Source organism: Amblyomma maculatum, chromosome 2 (assembly GCF_055883805.1).
Source record: "Amblyomma maculatum isolate TAMU_Amacu chromosome 2, ASM5588380v1, whole genome shotgun sequence".
Lineage (NCBI taxonomy): Eukaryota > Metazoa > Arthropoda > Arachnida > Ixodida > Ixodidae > Amblyomma > Amblyomma maculatum.
The window spans coordinates 16,744,249-16,769,072 of record NC_139345.1 but is presented as its reverse complement, the minus strand read 5'-3'; the positions used below and the strand labels follow the sequence as shown (position 1 = coordinate 16,769,072).

Here is a 24,824-nt window from a genome sequence, read left to right as displayed (position 1 = left end):
ACCTCCGCTGCCTCGCAGGGCAGAACCGTCAATAATCTCTGAGACCACGTGTCTCGCTGGAAGGACAGTTTTTCGCAAGTTCGCTCAAAGTTAGCCAGATACAGACCGATATCCCCTGATATCACATATGGCTGCATGTACTTTGACATCTTGAAATCTGCCTCCTTGTTGAGACGAGGTACCGCTAGCTGGGGACAATCGCCCGACCTCTTGCTCAACTCTAGTTCTAATTTCCGGAGCTCAATTTCTAGCTCCAGCTTTTTTGCTTCTCTTTCAATTTCACGCTCTTTCTGCTGTCTGAGCTGTTCCTTTTTTTGACCGATGAGGTTCCATGCTTCACTGAGCTCCTCATCATCGGTTCCCAGATCAGTGATTGCCTTTATAATCAAGGGTTTTCGTGCCAAACCACTTGTATCAATTCCCAATTCCTCACACAATAGCAACAGGTCCGGTTTCTGCAGCTTTTGTAGGTCCATGATCGCTCCGAGTGTCGGCTACTTCCAAAACAACTGTGCAAACTACCAACCTAAAGGCGTTTCCACACTCTCTTTACCAGTTCTAAAATCTAACCCTGTTCTAGAACCTGGTCCACATCAGAAGAAAAGCCAAGCACTCACCCACACATGCGATCGATGTTCCGAGCTGCCCTCTTGGCCGATTGTTGCTCCTGCTTGTTGCTTGAGATGCCACCTCCGATCACAAGGTGTTGTGGCTTGTAGCTTCAGATCCACCTCCAATCACCAGATGTTGTGGCTTGTAGATTCAGGTCCCACCGCTGGTCACCAGTTGTCGTGACGCTGGGGCTATGTCGACCCGGCCTTCACTTGGTAGCGTGCAGAGACTCGGGGTTGAAGTAGGATTGAATCTTCGAAGTTGGTGAAATATGTACAAGCAGGTTTAATGGCACTTTGAGAAAACTTATTTACAATATTTACATGAAAAAGAAGGGTGCATTAACAAAATGGCAAGCGTAAAGAGTTCATAGCGAGAAGCGTCTTGGATGAGCCGTTTACCCAGGGCACAGAGCGACATTTCGTGCTCTGCAGCGTCCTTAAAACCCCCTATGTCCAGCCCCTCTCTGAAGATGCTGACCAACCAAATCCAGGGCACGCCCCTCAGGTATCGGCATCCAATCGAACACATCACTGCACTGATAGTCTGAAGCACTGACTGGTCCGGTATTCATTCGTTGGGCGTGATCACTTGTTGGCGGGAAAAGCTTGGGAACGGCGAGGAGAGGAGGTACATTTCTATTCTTCAGCAAAGAAACCACAGGCTGGTTCTGACAAGGGGTTTTACTTCTCAGAAACCCGAGTGCACGTGGCGCCGCATAGGGCTCCCAACATTGTCCCTTTTCGACAATTGCAAATCTTTCCTGCATTCCCGGGAAATCACTTAATGGCCGTATGAGTCATGCTCCTTTCTTGTCCTGCACGTCAGCGGACATGTCACTCTGTCGTCTCCTTTGGATAGGAGGCATTCATCACTGGAGGATAGCACTTCTCGACTGGAAGGGTGAACAAAAGAAAGCACTTCCTGCTATTTCCCGCAGGGGGACGTTTCTTTGTGTTTTTCCAGACGTTCTCTTGACAGGGTCAATTTGGCATTTGCAGGCCTCCACAAAGCAAAACAGGCTTACAAAACAGGATTCCTGGAAACAGGCTCACTTAGAGCCATTGGACCATCACCACATATTCACAATACTTTTCCATGCCCACAGGCGAACAATAGAGCGCGCAAATGCGGATGCACGGTCGTAACAGTGCCGCTGATTCGTGATGACGGGTGACTGAGCAGACGAAACTACCCAACTATACTAAGTTCAGCTCACAAAAATGCTGCACTATTAACGGAACGCGTATATCCACAAACGCGAAAGATAAGCTATAGTGAGCTTCTACTATGCGCCATTTTTGGTCTTTTTCAGAGATCCCTGGTTCCTAAATAGCTATCCACTGGAGCCAAAAATCCCATATTTACCGAGAACATTATTACATTTAGATGCCACTGGAGCAACCCTGCTGAAGTCTGACCACAAAAAGTGACGCTAACAAGCAAATCGAACCAAAGGGTCATTTTATGCGCTCATTATTTTTGCTCTATTGTTGTCAACAACACTGGACTACTCATAACGCGCACGCACGCACGCACGCACGCGCACACACACACACACACACACACACACACACACACACACACACACACACACACACACACACACACACACACACATATATATATATATATATATATATATATATATATATATATATATATATATATATATATATATATATTTCTTTTTTTGATGCACATATTTCTATTTCGAATGAATGGCAAATTGTTATTCTAACTTAAGCGGGACGACGATATGGATCGTGCATACATCGTGAAACACGGCCAGTTGCCGCGCAAGCGTAAGACCGCGGTTATACGCAATGGTTTCGAAGGTCCCTCAAAGACACTGGTTCACATCATGTGCATCTCATCCACAACAGTTAAGTGAGCAAAGAACACAGCGTGCAGCTGCGTAGCCAGATCTTTCGTTCTTTCAATTTTTCATTTTTGAATTGTGACGAAGGACAGCAGGAGAGTTACCGAGAGCGGAGGCATCGGTAGGACTAAATGAGAAATGGAGAATCCGCGTGACGGTCGTCGGAAATGCACATTTCTTAGATGGACGCTATAGAAGATTCCATCCAGTTATGGCGGCCACTGGCCAGGAATTTTCTTTTTCGTTTCGTTTTCCCCGCAACGTCTGGCTCATTGACACGTGTTCGGCAGCAAGAGACGCGTTTATCGCCAAGAAAAGTGAATTTAGAAAATCTCTCCATCGGTTCGTTAAAACTCGTAACGTCCTTCACGAATAGGACGGATTGCCACCGATTTTAGGCGAGGCAGTGTACCTTGTAGCGTCTGCGATCCGCACCGGAAAGCCGGTATGGACCCTTATATTCTACTTCATCAATGAAAACTATAAGAGATGTTCGCTTCATTAAGAGCAATGTGGCCTTGCTTTAACGCCACAGTGCAGCAATCGGAGCGATCGATCATACTTTGACCTGTTCCAAGCGTCTGAGCTTCCCTCTCTTTTCGCAAAATAATGGCGTGAAAGAGCCCACCGCGTAGAGTAGAACGCCACCCCAACCCCCACCTGAAAATCACTTCAATAAAATGTGCCTCTCCCTCCAAACTTGTTCGATTTATGTACTGCCTTCAGTGACGCAAGACGCGGAAGAATATATCAAGAATCGTGTCTTTGGGATATATACTTTCACGACGGTACATTTCCAGTATGAGCTTTGCGTAATTCCTCGTAGCTCGTCTGTCGATCTTGTTATTACGCTCCCTGGCTATTGTTAAGAATGCAGCAGCAGCGAAGGTTTGTTAGCTTTTTTTTTTCTTTTTTAACAAATATCCCCGACGACATCAGACTTCGGAAGCAATAACACCGGCAGAGCGTATACGACACCCTTGGATATTAATGCGAAAGCATTCTCGTCGGCAACGAAACCCGGCTACAGCGTTCTAGTTCACGGTAAAGAAAAAATGGTGTCCAGCAGCCCAGCGACGTCCCAGCCACATGACCTCACCAGGGAATTTCAAACAGCCCAGTGATTAAAACATGACACCCAATGTCAGGTTTTATTCCCGTTAGGGTAAGCGATGCACGCTGGGTAATCCGTCAAATTGTCGACAGCAGACTGCGGGCAGCACAGCCACGCTGAATAGACCTTGTCGTTTTCGAAGATCCACGCTTACGTGCGTGCAAGATGCGAGTAGAACTTGAGTAATGTATGTGTCGACGCTGTGCTCGACAAATGAAGAAGTGCAAAGCAGTGCGGCGCGGACCTGTTCTAGCTACGCGCGGAAGACGTCTGGACCTGTGGCCGCCCGTCGATATCGCCAACATTCATGATTTCTAGGTCTCTAGTCTGTCGCCCTGTGCGAGCCATTCGCGTCGGAGTCGGATCATCTCGCACTTGTGCAGACGTATTTTCGAATCGTGAAGAATCAGCCGCCGGCTTGTCCGATCACGCCAGCATCGTATGCGCGCATTACGTAAACATGTAAACGAGGCTGGAAGCTTGGGCGAGTTGGTGGCGGTCTTCTTGCAACATAGCGCTGTGTCCTTGTCTGTTTAGCGCTATGTTGCAATGTAAACGAGGCTTTGCGGCAGTGTCGTGCTATAGTGAACTACAATACTTTACACTGTAGCCGTGCTGCACGGTCTGCTGCCAACGACAAAAACATGGCTGTTTACCCAGCATGCATCGCTTCATGCAAGCTCCCTACAGTACGTCAGTGTAGTCCGCCTTCCGAATGCTAAAAAGGCCTAATGACTAGGCCACGCGCAAGCTTGTACGCTTTGTAACTAGGGGCAAACGTATGTCGTGTGACCAATGAACCTCACAATATTATGTCACGATGAGACATTGTGCTTTTGCAATAATGCATTTTTTTTTTTCTTTAACAACTCGGAACTGCACTTTCAGTAGTCGTGCGTTCTTCGCACGACGCTCAGCCACTGCTCTCCTCGTCGACACTTGCAAATCACGTTTGCAAATGTACATAACGACCACTAAGTGCGTTCAGACGTTTCTCTCTTTTCAGTATAACCTTTATATCATTTATGCGCGCTTTAACAAAGAAATGCCGTAAAATAAACCAAGCGTCAGACTCAATATCCTACGTTTCATTCGTTTGTTTTTCATAACCTAAAGGGGGAAAAAAAATGTAAAAGCTAGCGGCGCAGCTTGACACTCCACCGGCATTCGTAAGCAGCAAAACTCAATTTCCTTGTATAAAAAAATAATAATATATCAAAAGCATTGAATTGGCACAAAGATTGCCCCACGAGAGCATTTTATCGCAGGTGTGTAATTAGATGTTATCTTTGGACCTAAAGCTTCTTCCTTTATAATATGTGCCATCTGGAACGTTAATCAGAAGCAACAGCATGCAACAAGCTTGGCAGCAGTTCAAGTTCATAAACATCGAATAAATATTGTTCAAGCTGCATGAAACACGTCTGTCGCGTCGTGGCTGCATTAGGAACGTTAAGACATTTACCGCACCAAGCTGCAGCCACAACAGTCACTCTTTGCAAAGGAAAAGGAAACGAGCTAAACAACCGACTTAGCACTGCGAAAAGAACAAATTCAGCTTTCGGGGATATGTCTTAAAGGTTAAGCAACTGTGGATATTTTAGGATACTTTTATGAACACATCGATATAAATGGTCTAAGCCTGTGATGCGTAATGACAAAATTTTGCTTTTGAAGTTCGTCTTTTGCGCACAATGAGTAATAACGCCACTGCCGCGAGAGCATTTGCGGATATATTGTGTTATAATGTAAGTTGAGCAATATGTGAAAAATTTTCATTAAAAAGCTCTTTTCAAGAATTTTAACCAAAGTTTGCGCGAAAATCACAGGCATTACCCAAAAACAAAAGGGGGTTTTCGGTTTCAAAGAAAAACAGCCAAAATGGCTTCAAGGTAAGTTTCAAGTTCAAACAATGTTGATGTGATAATCCGGATATACCGATTGATGACAGCGATTGATGATAACGATTCTTTAGCACGTGTCGATGAAATAAAAATGCCTCTGACTGATGTGCGCGTAAGAGTGGAGTATCATCATCAGCGCTATTTAGTCACCGGCAGGGGCCGAATTACGCTACGATCACATCACAAAAACTGTCACAAACTTGTCGATCATCCCCCGCTCCAATTGGTCGATAGTTCCGCCGGTCAGAATCGACCAATAGGAGCGAGGCTAGCCAATCGGTTCGCGACATATTTGCGACAGATTTGAGGAGTGATCACAGCGAAATTCGGGCTCAAATCTACATCAGCTGACACAGGAAAATAATACTGAAAATGAAGCTTGGTTGCATGATTGCGGCTGCAAAACTCACAATTAGTTGTGGCAGCACACATCCATGGACGGCTCGGATGACTAGGTGGAGAGAAACATTCGTTTGCAGTGGTGTTTTCTTCGAAAATTTTTCTGCTGTGCGACGTATAAGCACGTTGAAGAACCCTGGTAGTCTGAACTAATTCGCCACCCTTACTGCGGCGTTCCTGAAAGCCATGGCACGTGCCGCTGTGGGACGTTAAATGCGTTAAACCCAACATACCCCAGACGGTCATTATTATGCGGCGCCAAGCTTAAAGCAAGTATTTTGCGTCTTCATGTTGAGTAGCTGATGTCATGCGCGCGCAATATTGGCAGGTTGTCCGAAGGAAAATAACAGTGGCCAGTTCTTTCCTTTCGTTCTTTCAGGCTTTTCAGCTAGCCTGTAAGGATAGCCGCAGTTAGCTCCACAAACCTCATGACTTCTACGGCTCGCGGGTAAGTCCAGGTTGCCTCGGCCAGCCCGCTGAGCTGCCGCCACTACATGACCTTAGCTAGATCTTGTATCTGCGTCAAGTGATTCGGAAGATAAGCAATGCCGGTGTACAGCGACAACAGATGCACTCGTCGGTTCTCTCCTCGCATATGAGTTACTATGCCAACTATTCCTCTTTGCTTTTTATATAGTGGCTTTGAAAGACATTGGGCTGCGCTCCTTAGCGTCGTCCGCCAAGAGTGGTCTGCCGGCGTAGACAGACGCGCTGGTAAAACATGGAGTCAAGATTGTAACAGGACGCTATATCTCGTCAATGGTTGCACATCATCCCGCCGAGACACGCCAAGAGCAAGAATGAAATTAGCACTTATACGAAAATTAGCAAAGAAAAGAAGGTGTACAGAAGAAAAAAAGCGTGTCTGAACATTATCGTAGGGCACAAAGGAAGGGCTTAGCTGTACATTGAATTTTTTTTTTTTTTCCTCTGTTGTATATATCTTCGTTGCGACAAACGTTCACTTACCCTCAAGTAGCTTGACAGTCACTTTCCTCGCTCCCACCACTGTAGGAAAGCATTGCTTAGGAAGTCAAACCAAAGCTGACTTCGTACATTCTGAGTTTCACGAACGCAGATAAATCCACGGTAAGCGTTCCACTGCACTATCCAACGAACTTCGCTGTTGCGAGGTGCAGCGACCACGAAATAACCACCTCGGGACGATGACAAACTCTTGACCGCACGAAAAGAGCTGCGCCTTTCAGTGACGCTGCCGTTTGACAAAACGCGAGGCGGAGCACTGCTCCACCAACTGCAGCAACGCGCGGCTCACATGTGGGACTCCGGCAGATTCCGTCAGAGGCTAGCAAGGTGCTTGGGGACTTTGTTGTAGACTTTGCGTGCCCGCCAGCAAAAGAAGCGGTAACCTAGCGCCATCTTTTCCTGTTGTAGCAAAGCACCGTGAATAAGACACCCTACCGTGAGCAAAGCTTACAAATTTTTTTTTCTCTTTTTATACGTACAATAATTGTTTACACTAAGTTTTTTAGTGAGACAAAAAATTTTTACCAAGTAATTTGTAACCATTGTAAAAGTGTTAAATATTTATGTAGCTATCCGTTTCGTTAATAGATGGCACAATCAAACTTACTGAAGCAGTACTAAAATGCATGCATTGTTATCTACAACTCCCGAGCCATTTGGAGCAGCGGAGTTGGATACAAGGATACCTTGGTGGTTAGCGGCGTCCGACAAAGGTCAACCGGGCACATTTCTTACGCGCTGCTATCCTTGTTTTCTGTGTGCTTGCCTTTGAAAGGCAATGGCTTTCTCTCTTCTGCGGATTAGTAGATACGTCACTGTAATCCCAGGCGTACCGAGTACATCGTGCGGAAATGTGGTCGCGAGGTGCACGGTACAGATGCAACATTTGGCCGGTATGAAGACGAAAGCATTCAGGGAACGTGTTCAAAAACCGAAGCCCTTCCCATATGAAACCAAGACTATGCGCTGCTGGCGCTTTCTTTTCGACTCAACGCTGTCCCGCTTCGATGAGAATACAAGGATGATAGTAGTAGAAGGGAACATCGGAAGCGGCAAGTCAGCGCTAGCCAAGACCATTGCCGAAGAGTTCGAGCTGAAGCACTTTGGGGAGCCTAGTTTCGACCAGTTATATGTGGACGATTACGGCTTTGATTACCGTACCCTCGATCATCTCCTTCCACCGTCTTGTCGATCGTGTGATATCAAAACTTTTTACGAGGACCCGCACAACATCAATGTGGCTAGTATGCAATATAATATGTACATGTTGAGGTTTGAGCGGCACGTTGACGCCCTCGTCCACATGCTCAACACTGGTAAGTTGCATTCGTAGGTTGGCCCTCTCGTACCGCGGCGATGTGGTGGTTCGGTAGCACCACTGGCATGAGATCTTGACCAAAGTGGCGCAGTCAACACTTGCCACTGCCCCTTCTGGTGTTTAAATGAAGAAAGAAACAAACAGAAAAGATTGTTTCCTCTATATTTTCGCTCCTTTATTAAGCGCACACTGACCTATGTATCGGGGCCAAAATTGAGCGTTGAAGTCCTCATCCGAGGCTGTTTCTAACATTCTGCAGTATACCGATAAGTGTGATCAGATCCGCAGTACAGGCAGCGTAGAGCCAATATAGATTCGATCCCTTTTTATGTCATTCACCATTTGTTGCAGCTGTGTCTCCCATGCACTCATCGAAATGATATGCAGAGCCCAGTCTAACAATCAGTTTATAAATAACTGCAAGTAGCTATCTTGACCTAGCCCTGGTAAGCTTGCTCACCCACAATAAAGCTCATTATAATCTTGGTTGAATGTGCAAGGACTGATCCTCGGGCTTCACACTCGTACCCTTGGAACCACGATGCCATCTTAAGCTATCCAAACAACCGCTTCTTCAGCGCCACTCGCAATCTGCCCTGGTGCGCTTTGTCAAAGGGATCCTGCCATTTTCAGGGGCACGGACGACTATGATGTAGAGGACTGGCTGTCCTCCTACGACCGGGTGAGCGCTCACAACTGGTGGGACAACAGCATGAAGCTGACAAATATTGTCTCCTACTTGACGGATGCTGTGAACCTCTGGTTCAAAAACCACGAATCAGACTTCGCCACCTGGTCCACTTTCAAGGTCATCTTTATTGACATCTTCGGGCATCCGGCCGTGCGCAAACTTCGCGCTGAGCAGTGTCTTTGCTCTCGCTCCCAGCAGGTTGATGAAAGCTTCACCAGTTGTATTGAAGACGTCCTCAACCTATGCAAACGCTTCAGTGCGTCAGTGACAGAGGCTGACCGCATCAAGCATGTGCTCAAGGGCGTTGAGGATGACGCCTTTCACATGCTTGTGGCCAAGAGCCCAACCTGCGTCAGCGAGATCGTCAACCTGTGCCAGAGTTAGGATGAGCTGCATCGAGGGCGAGTCTTCTCTCGGTTCTCTCATGACCCAGATCCAGCAGCTTGTACATGAGGAGGTCGCTAGGCAGCTGTTGCTGCTTCCCTCTGTTCAAATCTAACACCAACACTTCTGCACATGATCCGGGAGCAAGTGTCCGAGGCCATGCCGTCAGTTTTTCACCCGCCTCCTGTTGCTGTGCCTCCCGTTGCAGCGCCTCCTGTTGCTGCACGTTTTGTTGCAGTGCCGCTTACTTACGCCTAAATAGCCCAACAGTCACCGCCAGTGTTTACTCCTTTTCAGTCTCCCCCTCGAGCCATTCCCGCTCCTCGTGCCCCCAATGTTTCCAACCATGGTGAACAGCAGACAGCTTGCCGATTTGCTACGCCTGTGGCATCGCTAGACATGTGAGGTGTCACTGCCGCCGCCACATCATACCTTTTTTGACAAAGCTGACCACTGAGCATATGTTTAAGACCCTCCTCGGCATTTTACCCAGTACCTGCACCAAGATCATAACTAGCTTTATTGTAGGGCGAGCTCCTTACTAGGGCTAGGTTAAGATAGCCGCTTGCAGGTTCTGGCTCAATCAGCTGGTGCTCGCGTCTCGTGCCGGCACGCTGGTGCCAGGTCATCTTCTTTTAATACAAGGTCTATTTTACACTCACAAGCTGCCTCGGAAACCAGTCATCTTTTTCTAATACATGGATCTTAGTAGCCTTATGAAGCTCAAACTGTTCATATAACTGCTAGTGCTGTCACTATGTGCTGGACTCTTTTAGCAGCACAAAGGAAAGCCCACATTTGCCAGTCTGCCGTTCATTTTCACGAAAAACTATATCTGGAGTTTGTGGGCGATTCCTCTGCCCGAGGGATGCGCACGACAAATACACAGCGGGCCGTGTAACAAACATCTTTAATCTCACGTCAGTGTGGGTGTCGTTCAAGGCGGTGCGGGGTCGTCATCCGGAAGAAGCAGGAACGAAGAGAGCGAGATGGTGGCGCGTGCCTTTTTTTATAGCCGCCTCGCGCGGGACCGGTTATCCCCGAACGAGCGAGGAGAGGGAAACAGGCAGCGCGCAAGGAGTATTGGGAAGTGGCGCGGCCTTTGAATGCGCGGCGTGCCACGGGCCCTACAGATATGTAGCGCAGGACCCCACAAGTTGCGCGGGGTATCTTGGCAACTGATACTGTGGAACAGCTTGCTTCTAAATTTGTGGTCTTTTCCAGCATATGAGAATCCTGGCATAGCTGTGCAGTATGTTTATGATAGCTCCATGGTAAAATAAGGCAGATGTTTTTTTAATGGAAAGACGTGCATAGTGTTTTGCACCTAGGTAAAGGGAACAACTGCTATGAAAATGTTAGGTGTGAAGTTAATAAGGGAAGCGTGCAGAGTGCGTCAGAGAAATAAGTCGAGTTAATGACGCTCGAGTGGAAATCGGGAGGAGATGGGCAGGGCATGTAGTGTGAAGAGAGTATAATCGATGGTCGAAAAGGGTAAAACATTATATACCAAGGGTAGGAAGGAGTAGCAAGGGGTGGCAGAAAGTAAGGTGGGCAGATGAGGTTAAGAAGTTTGCAGAGGTCAATTGGATGCAGACAGCACAGGGCCGGATTAACTGGAGGGAAATGGGAGAGGCCTTCGCCCTGCAGTGGGTGTAGTCCAGCTGATGATGAGGAAAGGAAACCACAAACACTAGCCTGCAAGCACTCGAGCGACTGCCGTAAAGGCGGTGGTCCCTGGTTCGATTCCCGGATCGGGACGAATTTTTCTGTAACTACGAAGTTTCTGAGGAAGCTGTATAGCTTTCCTTTGTAGCCATATGGCTGCGCTTGGGTGGGTGCCAATGAGTAATTCCTCCCTTATTACAAATTTACTCCACCTTGGGGATTCCCCTAAATATTCGATCAACACCTTTCCCACTTTGAGTTATAGATCAATTCGCTTTCGCCCTGCCGTCTGATCTGCTGACCGTCCTGTTTAGCTCAGTCGGTAGAGCGACTGCCCCGGAAAGGCGGTGGTCCCAGGTTCGATTCCCGGATCAGGACGAATTTTTATTTAACTACGAAGTTTCTGAGGAAGCTATATAGCTTTTCTTTGTAGCCGTATGGCTGCGCTTGGGTGAATGCCAATGAGTAAATACTCCCTTATTACTAGCCTGCATAGTTTTTCATAACTGTTTATAATGAACTGATATTGCATTCAGAACTCCTGTACACATGTAGCTGCGACAGGAGTGTATTCAGCATGCTCACGATGCAGTCGATAACACTTTTTTACTTTGTTGTTATAGTATACATGATGCTGTAAAACACACAGAAGCCAGACAGGGTCACGGGGCAAATATTGAAGAGACTTTGAGCTCTGAGCTACGCATTAGTTACTCGCCCCAAATGTATCAACTCCTGAACTGCCTTACAGGAAAAAGTTCTAGGCAAGACAACCAGCTTTGTAAATATGTCATACCATGTGGGTGCTGCAGCCACTTTGTAAAGGAAGGTATGGAGCAGTCAAAATGGATGGTAAAAAGCAAATGTGCAAACAGAAGGTGCACATAGCCAAAGCAGTATGGAGATGAACACATCCAACACATGGTTGCGTCTGCATCTGCAGTGTTGCAGCATGCCCAGTGCCTGTGACCTACATTTACTTTAGAATTAGCTGAGAGGCCATCGTTTTTATTCAGCATTAAGTCAGTTATCTTTGTTGGTTTCCTTGTTTTCATTCCACCATTTCTTTTAATGCCTAGGCCAAGGAGTTGTCTTGGAGCGCAGCTGCTACTCCGATTATGTCTTTGCCGACACCATGCACAAGTTTGGCTACATCTCAGACAATGGTGAGAAGTGGATTTACCAAGATATTCTGTGTGGAGACAGGTCCATTTCATTGCAGCCTGGAAGATGTATCACAAAGGCCGGCACTACACACTCCCTGACCTGCTGAAGCCACAGTTGATCATTTACCTCGATGTCCCCAGTGACATCTTGCTTCAGAGAATCCGTGAGCGAAACCGTGTAAGTGGTCAAGGCCTTTAATGCCTGGTGCACTTTAAACCATTTTAGGTGATTGAAAATAATCCAGAGCACTCCACTACAGCATGCCACATGGGCCACAGGTTTGCTTTGGTGGATAAAATCTCGTTGCCCTGCCCAAACTCGCTCTCTAAAATAATGGTTTGCTGTTTCCATTTCTTTACTTCGTTGACATTTAGAGCCACATGCTAGCCGTGGTGTGGTGTACAGTATATCCTTGTGCTACATTCATTGAAGCCAAATAGAAAACAGTAGTAGTGCAGTTGTTTAAGATGACTTATGTAGCTGTCTCAATTTGGATTGGTTTGGTTTATGGGGTTTAACGTCCCAAAGTGACTCGAGCTATGAAAGACGTGGTAGTTGAGAACTCCGGAAATTTCAACCACCGGGGTTCTTTAAAGTGCACTGACACTGCACAGCACATGGGGCACCTTGCTTTTTGCCTTCATCGAAAAGCGGCCACCGCGGCCAGGTTTCAATCCCGCACCCTTGGGTACAAAACTAAAGTACCCTAACCACTGCACCACCGTGGTGGGGCATAGCCGTCATGCTGGTATGCTTAAAACAGAGTACGGGGCAATATTTTAAATGTATCGCAGCTGCGGTTTACAGTGATAATGCTATTACAGGACATCATGGCCACTTTCAAAGCTTGAAATCAATTCAAAATGACTAGCAGAGAAGTGCTGTATCTTATGAAGTGGGGCCAGCAGAATGCCTATTGCCTGAAGAAACTGTTTACAGAAATACCAACTTCATTACAAAGGTAGGCTAGTGCTGTGAGAAACTGTGCTGGAAAGAGGGACCAACCTGTGTTCAGCTTGCGAAAAAGAAATTAGATGACTGTCTTGTTTACTAAGATTAGAGAATTCAATTTTGTAGACAATTCTTTTATGCTCCTGAAAGCAGATGACATGCAGAGTGACAGGAAACAGTGCACCACGCCATTTCAAGGCGTGTTTCATTTTCGAGTTATTTCATTGTATTTTCTTTTTGCACCTCCTGAGGCCGCTCCTCGAGATGGCAGTTTGGGGGGAGTTCCAATTTGACCCTGTATTTTATTTTTTTTACTTTTGCTTAACAAAAATGGCTTTCACCATGGATTTCCTACATTTAGTATTATATTTACTCAGTGCAGCAATCTTATCTATTTAAATAATTCCATCATCCTTTTTTTTTTATTACCTCAGGGCATTAAAGGGTATGTTATGATGTGTGAAGGGCATAGTCAAATAAATGAAAAAAAAAGGCTAGCTGATCTAATAGTTAATCAAGTCTAGGAGGGTTTTTTCTTAGTGCTGCTAACTTGATGTTTGGGATATTCACTAATGGAACGGTGCAAAGACACAATCACAGGAAAAGAAGAATAGAAAGAGCAGTTACTACCAACTGAGTATCAGTATATTGCCAAAGACACCGCCTTTTGTACGCCACTGAACATCAGATATAAAACATTGCAAAGAATAATAACAATAGATTATTGCAACAAAAAACCAATGACATGATGTGTTAAAGGAAATGCATATCACAGCTAAAATGAGGCACAGAAAACCGAATCCCGATAAAATGGCTCATTGTCAGAAACTGCACATGGTCATCAAAGCCAGAACATGGCTTTAAAAAGAACTATTGTCACTGATGCCTGCAGAAGAGAAACTTTACATTGATGTTTGTTTCACAGCTTTTATTTTTTGCAAAATCACATCTTGTAATGCTTTTTTCATCATTCTGTTGGGTCTTCTACTGGAGGTTGACACTTAGCAATGAAGGAGCAATAAGTCTGAATCACGAGCGCCTCACCTTAGTATAACATACTTGTCCCACTTGTAAGCAAAGCAACATTAAGTGACATGGGCCATTGGACAGATATATTTTCTTTGTGAGGTGTGCACATTTCCATCCTTGCACATTCTCTCTGTGCTGCCTTTTGCGTGATCAGAGGTCTTTTGTGCATTCCACGCACAACACCACATTGTCATATGTCATTCACATGTACTCGGCCGGAATAGGTTGAGAGAGGCCTATTGGCAGTTAACGAAGTGAGCAGGTGTAATTTTGCGGGTAATACTTTTCTTTTTATTCTTCTAACATTATGATCAATTTTAGCTAACTAACATAAAAAAAAGGCATATGAGACTTCTTGTCTTCTCTATGATGAATGTTGTAATAGCGATTTCACTTCAGTCATTCTATTTCTTAAAGGCCCCAGGATGGAGGGCTACATCATGGGTAGGAAGCATTATAAGAGTGCTTTTATAGCATATTTTTTTACACTTTCAATCAACTTGGATGAGCAGATGATAATAGCAATGTCACTCTGAATGCCATTCCAGTCTGTAGCTGCACAGAGAAAGAAGGGATTCAAAAAGGTAACGGCTCAGGACAGTGGTAGGGCAAATAGTAGTTGATGACTGATGCAGGGTGATATGCGTGCTGGGGGAAGAATATAAAGTGCTGCGTGCGGGGCTGCTGAAAATCTTATGGAACAAAGAAAGGTTGGAAATACATGGTGACAAACCGGACGCTGTTTTTAGGCCGGAGATGCAGATGCCATGAGAATACAATGCGTGGATGAACCTGGCAGTGTGATTTTGGACAGACTAAGAGCATTAATAATGTAATCTTGAAGAGGACTCTAAACGGATGATGCAAATTCTAGTTTAGGCCGGACAAGTTACTTATAGGCTAATATGATGGATATTAGTGCTATCTGCCATTAACAAGCTAGAAATCATACCCTAAGTTATGAAAATAAAAGCGACACCTGCAGTTGCATTGGTGTATGTGTTTGTTGCTTACTGGATACTATCAGTCTTTGTTATGTCATTGCCGGTGTTCCTCAGCATCACATCTTGCTGATTGTTATAGGCTGCTTGAATATCTTTTGCAGCCAGAAGAGGTGAACACAAAAGTTTTGACAAAGGCCTACCTGGACGAAATCGAGTCAGTGTATAAGCAAAATTACCTGCGCTCTGTGAGGTGAGTGTAGTTGCGTTTCTGTGTCAAAGCATTAGTTTTGAAAGCTGATTTTTCTTTCACTCTTTGACTGCGTTGGGTATGTCATTGTGTGACTCGCACTTGCAAATGTTCTGGTGTCTCATGGGGTCCTGAGATGCAAATTCAGCATGTAATTTTTATTTTTAGGCTGCATTATGGGGGGGGGGGAACTAACAATTCCCTGACACCTGATAAGAGAGCTAGAAGCATATAAATTAATGCTTGAATCTGCTCTAGAAATGCTCACTTCAGGACAATGTGCCGAAACATGGCAACAAGTTGATAGTGATAATGAGATGAAGTACATGGACATGATATCTGTACAAAGATCTGTCCTGGATTTTGTGTAGGTTGACAGAGCATGCAGTTGAAATAGTTTAAGCCCTTGAAAGACTAGATATTCTAGCAGTACTATTAACAGGATGGACGTATAGAAACAAGGCTAGTGCTAGACTTAGGGTTTGGCAAATCCTTAATGGTGGTCCTGTTTTTCATGTGTTTGTCCTTTTCCTGTAGCACTAGAAGTCATGCTTATTTGACAGCTATATATCAATCGAAAACTGCTCCAGGTCGATAGCAGAAACTGCTCACAGTACTTCATTTACAAAGACATAGTGCTCCTTGGCACGTCAAAGTTTGGTATAGATGGTAATGCAAATTCTGCAAGTGTTCACTTATGAGTAAATCTGGCGCAGCCAAGTATACAAGAGTTCTCAACAGTTGGAATTTTTAGACTGTCTTCCTCGAGTATTGTTCAAGCTTGGTGTATGACGAAATATATTTATTTTTGTGATAACGCAGTCATTTTAATTTTAACTTCATTTAATCACAGGACAGAAACTGAGCTGCTGATGTATGACTGGTCACACTTTGGAGATGTTGAAATGGTAAGAGGTTGCCAAATAATTCCATGTTTTCATTGAGAATCCACTGTGGTGTGACAGCTAATGGCTATACTTCATTCAAGTTTTATGCAAGCAGGTTTGTGTGTGTGTTTCTCTTGTGTTTTTATTTTAAGCCACTCTGAATAGGACACATATATGATTAAGGAAAATCATAACTTTGCAAGCAAACATACTGTGCCCACCTTATAAATGCTGAGGTGAGCTTCTATTATCAGTTTGTTAGCAGCAAACACCAGTAGCCTCAAATAAGGAGCTCATAAGACAAGGTCGGAGGGGAGCAGGTGCACAGAGAGTACCAAAATTGTGCTGTCGTCTTCTGAAGTCTGGTGTGCTTCATTTACTTTACAGGGACAGAACACTGGAATTTAGGTCTCAAATTTTTTTCGCCGCATCGGGAGGATTGATGTTTAAAACGTTCGATTCCATAGTGTTGTTGGTATAAACCCTGTAGAAAAGCTTTACCGATAATTTTTTAATTAGTGCATGTGCCCATTTTTATGTAGTCCGATGCTCGAAACCATGAGCAGCGGCCACGACGACTATTGGTGGCGACAAAAAAGACGTACCGAAAACAAATGTAAATTTTGCTCGCTAGACAGCAATTAGAAATTTTTTTGCTTAGAGTAATGTCCTTTTAAGTTTCACACTCAAGACTGTTACGGCGAAATAATGCACGCCTCGTCGGCGAAAGTTTTTGTGTGCACTGTCATCGCTTCATTCACAGAATTCCAAGCACCGTGGCGCCATCTAGTGGCAAAACCTGGAAGCATCCCTCTCGCAGTGCGAAAAGAGGGCTGGTTTTTATTTAAGGATGCAGTGCAGAGAGCGCAGAATGTTGTAAGTAATGACAAGCACTCTTAGAAGAAATAAGAACAGTGCGCACTTATGAAAATCAGCTATATTTTGCTGACATGTCACGGGGGGTACTAAGCCGAAAGTAATAGGGTTTCTCCGCTATACTCCGTTTCATACATCAAGTGCAACACTACCAAAGCTACAGCTCTTGTTTGCGCTCTCCGCATCCGCTATAAAAAATAGTGCCTGCTCTTGACGAGAGAAAATAATAGTTGCTTTGTCTGCAAGCTAAATACATTTTACATTTGTCATCAACTTCATAAAAGTACCTTTTTTAGGGAGAAAAGGTCGGATTCGGCTAATTTGTATGTTTTTTTATGTCGTTTTTGTTCGTGCCGCGTTTTGCTGCCTCGCAACCTTGCCAGCTGTGCCACCAGATGGCGCTGGCTGTGCCCTCCGCGCTGCACATCTCTTTTTGAGAAAATGGTTCTTTGGTGCGCATTTTTTCTATAAGATCCGCTCTGTGAAGATGTCTAAGCATGCGAAGCATGTTATTGCAAACGTGTATGCTCGGAATAGAGCCCGTTTTGGCAGGAACCACTCGCCTACAGAACGAGTGCATAGTGATACGCCTCCTATTTTTTTTCTTGCGGACTACTTGCATAGCTTTCGCTGCGTTGCACCTGATGTATGAAACGGAGTATAGATAGCGCCTCAGTTGTTTTTATGCGATTTTCAATGGCAAATTAAAATTGTAAAGCCTCTTTTCTTTGAAACTGTAGTGCTCGATCTGTACTAAATGGGACAAGGTCCTTTCATTTCCACCATAATCTCATGACATATTTTGGCCAGTGTTCTTTCTGTCCCTTTAAAAGAATGCCAGCTCTTATGCTCTTAGTGTGTTCACTTGACATTCAGAGCTGGCTAGTGCTTTGCACCCTGTGGAAATTTTTGATTATGCAGTCAGATTGCCGAATTGAGCAGCCAGAATTCCTTAATAAGTTATGTGCTTGTTTGTAGAAAAAAAAATTTGGCATGATCTCACTCGGGAGTTGTTGTTGTATGTCCTCCGTCTAAGTGCAGTAAAGAAAGGGACACTCATTATTTCGGTTAAAGTATCAGTTTATCTCCTTTCAAACGTCCCAGATGTGGTGCTTGACCATCTCTGATTTCTCTAAAAACATTTTGTGACACCTGTGAGTATAAAGTGTAGAAATGTGCTTGGTAGTTTCTGATGAAAATAATTTTTTTATCGTTTGAGCACGTCTTGAAACATGAAGCTTTGTGTGAATGTGGGCATTAGAAGAAAAAAAAAGAACATTAAGCATACAGTAAGCATATATGACTGGATTTACAATTTTTCTTACTTCTTCGTGTGCTCCTTTACAGTTCAGTGTAATCTACACATGAAAATATATTTTCTTCTAGTTTCGTATTTATTTCTATATGAAGCACTTTAACTCTTTCCCTACCGTGAGCAAAATGGCTGTTTTCTGTGGGTTTGAGTATATTTTTTTTCTGTAAAAACTATCGTGGTCTAAAATTTTATACAAGACACGAAACGAAAGCTAAATAGATTTGCTTTTTAGGCATATATCTTTGAATATTAAGTTTTTGGTTGTAATACACAATATAATTTCCTCAAAACCAGATTTCAGTAAAATATTGAGCAAAACTTGACGAAATGCACTTGTAAATAACGCAAGAAAATTTTAAAAATATTTCGAGATATACAAAATGCAGAGCATTGTATTGGCCACTCCCTGTAAAAAAATAAAAGTTCAGTATTGAATAGTGTTCTTGACGCAAAATGAGCAATCAACGAGGGTCGCTGCAGAGCGCCATGCCGAAACGGATGCGCGGTTTCCTTCTTGGGAAAAACGCCACTCCCTGTTTTGTGGGAGGCAAGATATTGTGCCCAAATGATGTTGACACCCTGGGAATGAGATAAACGACACCAGAAACACAAACAAAACATCCAGAGTACGTGAACTAATCCAGAGCGCTCCCAGATGCATGAAAAACAGGCCAACAAAGTGTGGCTGCCGATGTTCCGTGCTGGTTTCCATCGTCATCGAGGTAAGAACTGAATTCTGACAATAAGGCAGCATCTTCAGAGTTACTGCTGCTTGGGTCGTTGATAAAATTGGTCGTAGACAGTGCGGAATCGTCAGATTTTCGACGTTTCGAAGCGCGCGTCGTCGACGCAGATGCCGCCGTTCCCGCGTGCAAGTCCGACGCTGCCGTGTGCTTGGAGCGCGTTAAAAAATAGCCACCTCGCAGGAAAAAATGTAAACAGCAATAAAATCTCAGCTTCAGTTACCCGACTACACGTTAGATGGCGCATAATCATCATCATTATCGACGCAGAAATAACCAAAATTTGCGCGTGAAGTCATCGTTAGCGGGTCGAAATGCAGCCGCCGGTGTTCCGGATTGGTTTCCGTCAGCGGGGTTGAAACTGAATTCTGACGATAATTGGCAGTAAATTCAGAGTCGCTTCTGCTTAGGTCAACGATAAAATTGGTCGTAGCTAGTGCGTAGCTGTCAGATTTGCGAATTTCCAAAGCGCGCAGTGTAGACACAGATGCCGCCATTCTCACATGCTACCGAGACGTTTCCGCGTGTTTGGAGTGCGCTAAAAAATAGACACTTCGCGGGAAATATGTAAACAGGATCAAAATCTAAACTTAGTTATCCGACTGCACGCTAGATAGCATAGCTTGTCCGTGAGCGACGCGGAAGGGTTCAAAATCGGCGCGCGAAGTCATCGTTAGCGGCTAACTATTGCTCAATGGGCGTGGTAAGGAAAGAGTTAAGGGGCACAGTGACGTTCGTCAGGCCGTTAATTCCAGCCAACCTCTATGTTCTTTGCACCGTGCCGACATCAGTTCAAAAAGGATTACAGAAATCAGCATGTGGAAACAAGGGTTATTCGGTTTGTAAAGTTCTAGATACAAGAAAAAAAGAACAGTGCGTCTGAGCTGGTGTGCGAGGGAGCTCCTCTCCCATTTCGCTCACCCAGCGCTTGACTTAGCCGGAACCTATAAGAAAAGCAGCTTTCTGCTGACGTATTGGAAGCTATCCACCATGGTTGCCTGTCCAACTCAACCTGTAGCCGCGCTTTCAGCAACCATGTGTGTTGCATGGCTGCTTAGGCTCGCTGAGGTGTCGAATTTTGGCTACAAGCTGGAGCACCATAAAGATGGCCAACGGGTTGTCTGTTGCGCCCCAGCTTTCTTTAATTTTGCCAGTATGGCGGGCTCTCCGGAAGAACTGCAGAGCCTACTTGATATCTGCAGCGCGGAAATGGCTTGGCTTCATTTGCAGTTCAGTGCGGAAAAGAGCATGGTGATGTCATGGGGTTCGAGAGACTTTCAGCAGCTGGCGTGGTCTCTCGAGGGAGACCCAGTGCCCATAGTGCGAGCCGCGAAGTACCTTGGAATGCACCTTAGCACAGAACCGGACTACCTAGTGCCTCAGGAGCTGTACATCACAGTATGAGCCACTAGAGGCAAGGGTTTCCTGGGTCGACAGGCACTCTGGGTGCTCAATCACTGTGAAGTAATGCAAGCCTTGTGGAAGATGGTTGCAGTGCCCGGGTTGACATACACCAACGCTATGCTATGCCTTTCGGCTGGGACGTGCGAGTTTCTGGAAAGCAGACAGAGAGTTTGGGCAGGATGGCGCTGTGTGTACACAGGAACACTCCGGTGGACACTCCGGTGGAGAGAGTGGAGTGCGGGGACACCTGTGCCAGTCCTCGTTAGCATCGCGAGAGGCAGTTGCGAAGCTGTACTCTGAGAACCAGCTTCTCTGTCTGCCCAAAGCTAGCCTAGCCCACGAAGACGCTGCTCCGCACCATCTTTGTGGGGGTGTTGAAGAGGTGGACCCAACGGTCAGCAAATCTGCATTGCCGTTTTGGTGTTCTGCCTGTGTCCATTGCTGCTGCTGCCATGGATTACTGAGCGCTACTTATGCAGAAGTTCGAGAATGAGTACGTAAGGCGGAGACGGAGGGGTGGCGTGCAGGAGCTAAGGCGAAGCCTATCATGTACAGCCACGCACAGACTTAACACGAATGCCGAAAAGTGTGGCTTAGACTGCCGTCAGCGCCGGGAAGCGATAATCATTGGGAGCGAGATAGTGCACCTTTTACGTTTATGGTGGCTGACGATAGCTGGCCCGCATCTCGTTTTGACTGCTTTTTATAGAACGCTCGTCTCTGCACTTGCTCGCCTTGTGGCCTCGGACGCACTGGTAACGCGTTGTAGTTTTCTTACCTCGAGAACCCGAAAGCCCCGAAAGTGTACACTAAGCTGCTGCAGCGGCGCACCTCGCGAGAATCATGGCACATAATTTCATGTGATAGCTTTAACTGTTATCAGACCTTAATGGCTGTTCTAGGGTGTTCTTGCATTGCTGCTTGTTTTTCTTTTTCTTTTGTTTCCTTGATTATGGAACAATGCCTGTGATTTTCTTTCGGAATTCACTTGCAAGTGAACGGTACTGAACAGAACAGTATTTTTGTTAGAGCCGCAGCATTCCCACGAAACTCGCGATGTGCGATGTGCGCTAGCTGTGGTAGCTTAGTGCACAATGTAGGATTCCCACAGTAAAAGACTGCAATGCATGGTCCGGGCGTGTGATGCCGCCTCCGCGTTAAAAACGGGAAGAACGCTTACGTAACAAGCTCGCGTGTATGCGGCAATCGGGCACCGCCGAAAAAACATTGAAAGCGATGTGCACGCCGGCTATCGTCAGCAGCCGTAAATATACCCGATGACTGCCGCTTCGCGGCGCTGACGGCAATCCAGGCCACGCTTTTCTCATTCATGTTGAAACTGTTGCCGGCTGTGCCTGTTCAGGGCCAGCAAGGAGGTCATCTGCCGGGAATGACTATATGACAACTCCCCGTGCAGTGGCCTGCTGGCGGCAGCCCGCTGCGAAGTTCTACAGACTCTGGTCTGGCGAGCGCGTTTCACAAGCAATCTCGACACAGCTTGTGCCATCTGTGGAGCGTCAGCAGAGATGATCAGCCACATGATTTTGGACTGTCTAGCTTTTTTGCCGACCTCCGAGATCCAAACGTTGTCAGCTGCCTTGGGATTTGGGGAGCCTGCGGGAGTAGAGACCTCTAAGCGGCATCTCGAATTTTGCGGCGGTTGGCGATAGCTGTGTGACCTTTGTGCTTGTCACAGTAGAGCCTGGACAGCGAATTGACAGATAGTGGTTTTTCTGTCTGTATTCTTTTTTTTTGCTTTATTTATTTATCCTTTTTTTTAATTATTTTTGGCTACTCTACGCCAGTAGGCAGCGGCGACCCGCTACAAAGAGCAAATCCACCATCACCATCATCACAGCAAGCAGACGCTCCTCTGCGCTTGTTGACAACACTGCATTTACTTGAGTTTACAGTCCCTATCTTTACTAGCACTTCAAGAACACATGCAGAACTAAAACACCGTTTATTTGTTTCCTGCATAGCAACTTGAAGAACATTCGATTGTAAAACCTGAAGTGCATGCTCAACCAGTCAGCAGAGCAGCGCTCAAACGAGAAGAAAACGTCATATCTCTTAACGAACTTACCGTTGTGTGTTGCTCACATCAGTGCCAAAACACTGCTTGTTGAAACAAATTAAAATATTGGGCGCTACGATTTCACTATTATGATTGGGCTTTGAGGCGTCAGGAAGGTATAAAGAACCTAGAGGTTGGCTGGAATTAGCGGTCTGGCGAACGTCACGGCGCCCCTTTAAGCTCTGGCTTTAATATTATGGTGCAACAGCATTAATGTCTCCCGTGTATGGCTCCACTTGCAGTTCACGCGGTCACTAATCTATTAATTTGTGCTTCTGTTACCTTATGCATGTTGATTATACTGGTACTGTCATAAGTTGCCCCATTATATGAAAAGCCACTCGACAGATATAAAGCCCAGGTTTAAGCAAGCCTCACAACTGCAGCTGCATTGCCTAGGACTAAGGCGTCTTACACAGGATCGAAGTGTCCCGGTGGGCTCGATTTCAATCTCACCCTCTTATCTCAAAAGGGAAGTTGACAGCTCCCGCTATGTCATAGGAACCCATGACATCATCATGTCACACAACCTGGTGACAATCAGTGTCCGGCCATGTCGCCTGCCAGAGCCACACCCATGATATTTTGGTGACACAGCTTACAACATGAGATTTTCTGCAGAATGGGGCCTATCACATAAAAATTTTTCATTGCCATGTCAGGTGAGGCGGCACTTTTGATTGATTACAGCATGAGAAGTCAAACTGCAGCATCATAGCACTGAGTAATTGTTATGCTTTGAATTTCCAGTGTGGAGTCGTGCACTCTGCATTCGCTGCTCAACTTCAGTATGTTTTCTTTCTTAAAACAAAAATTGTTGGCTTTCTTTTCTTGCGCATTTACTTTTCTATTCTACAAACAAATACAGCCCGCATTCCAAATTCCGCGTTCCAATTTAAAAATGAAAAATTATTTATTGAGCCTGAAATGTAGTGCAGCTTTTGAAATAAATTAACAAGATAGTACCATTTTGTAGATATCGATTTAAATATGAGATCTGCAGAAAACGTGTTTATCATATGTGGAATATACGCCCCGTGCACCGCCTGTAAGGGTGCCACTGAAAGCCACCGACCGACGGCTGCGGAAAGCACAGGCGGGGCACAGTCCCTGGCTTTCCCATTGCTGTAGCAAGCGTGGCAGAAGTCCGCACATGTGATCTGCCATTTGTGCAGGTGCGTGGCGATATTTCCTTGGCAACAGCATCCGAAAACGAATTGAAGTGCTCCAAAATGGACTTTTGTCCAAAGTAGCAGTCGGACTTTCGTCTGCAATGAGACGACCTGACCTGCGTTCACGCGAAATGCTTGCTGCAGACAGGCGTCACCAAGACCGGCTACGCCGTGAAGCTTATCACGAGCACCATCCCTCTTTTTGCGCTTTATAATGCCCACGCTTGCACAATGTGTTTGGAAAAAAATCTGATGAGTCTAGTTTGTTTTCCTGGAGTGCAACATGGGGCTGTTTCAAGCGGCCATCTAGAGATGTGAGAGGAACAGGTGCTTTAGCAGCACGCTTGTGTGCAGGCGAACGTGCTGGACTAATCGAAAATAATTTGCACGATCTTTACTGAGTTCAACACGCTCATATCGGGACTATTTTAAATAGCGCTAGTTTTTGGTGCGACTGCTTCTCCACATGCAGTCCCCCTCTCGAGCTCCATTAGGTACTGTGGTGGAAAGTTCCGCATTAATGGACCGTCACCACGGCAGATAAAAATCGTACACGGCATCACTATTGTGGCATTATCTACTATTGCTTTCGAATGTAAGCTTAAGAATCGTTGCGGCTATCCTGGCTGCTCAGAGGCACCTTCTTACGTTGTCATGCATGTCCTATCGCCCAACGCTAGCTGGTGACCCCAATTTTATGCAATACCTGCGCATGTAGCATGTACATATCGCAAGTTGCGCTTGGTATGAAAAGAGAAGACTGCTGTTATGCATTTAGTAATTGTTCGACCTCTTCAACTTGCATGCTAATATTTGCATTTCAGGCGCGTTTTATTTTTTGTTTTTCGTAAGGCTGGCATCACAGCATTTTTTTCCTCCTGTAACAGATGAGAAGCTGCTTTTGAAAATTTTGTGCCATGCAAACACCAAACTTGCCATTCCCACGTTGAAATGAAAAGCTGGAAAACCAGCAAAAAAATTAATTTGCATTTGTTACTCCTTAGGTGTTCCTCCCATAGACCATATGTAAGCTGTTGAAATATTGTGGGTAGG

At 45.4% G+C, this 24,824-nt stretch overlaps 2 protein-coding genes across 3 annotated transcripts in view; one reads left to right on the top strand and one right to left on the bottom strand.

Annotated features, from left to right (window-relative positions):
- Positions 1–7,237, bottom strand: part of LOC146198051 (adenylate cyclase type 1-like) — a 221,539-nt gene extending 214,302 nt beyond the window's left edge. Inside the window, exon 1 of one of the 2 annotated variants that reach the window (XM_084593369.1) lies at positions 6,881–7,237. The gene's annotated coding sequence lies outside the window, so the exon portion shown is untranslated. The remainder of the gene's footprint in view (positions 1–6,880) is intronic. The other variant, XM_084593371.1, reaches the window with a different exon arrangement.
- A 303-nt stretch (positions 7,238–7,540) lies between these two features.
- The window catches only part of ND-42 (NADH dehydrogenase (ubiquinone) subunit ND-42), a 28,903-nt gene continuing 11,619 nt past the window's right edge, over positions 7,541–24,824 (top strand). Inside the window, exons 1-5 of the mRNA XM_084593368.1 lie at positions 7,541–8,214; positions 12,039–12,125; positions 12,182–12,303; positions 15,212–15,300; positions 16,151–16,205. Coding sequence (XP_084449494.1) covers positions 7,677–8,214; positions 12,039–12,125; positions 12,182–12,303; positions 15,212–15,300; positions 16,151–16,205 — 891 coding nt within the window. The 5' untranslated portion in view covers positions 7,541–7,676. The remainder of the gene's footprint in view (positions 8,215–12,038; positions 12,126–12,181; positions 12,304–15,211; positions 15,301–16,150; positions 16,206–24,824) is intronic.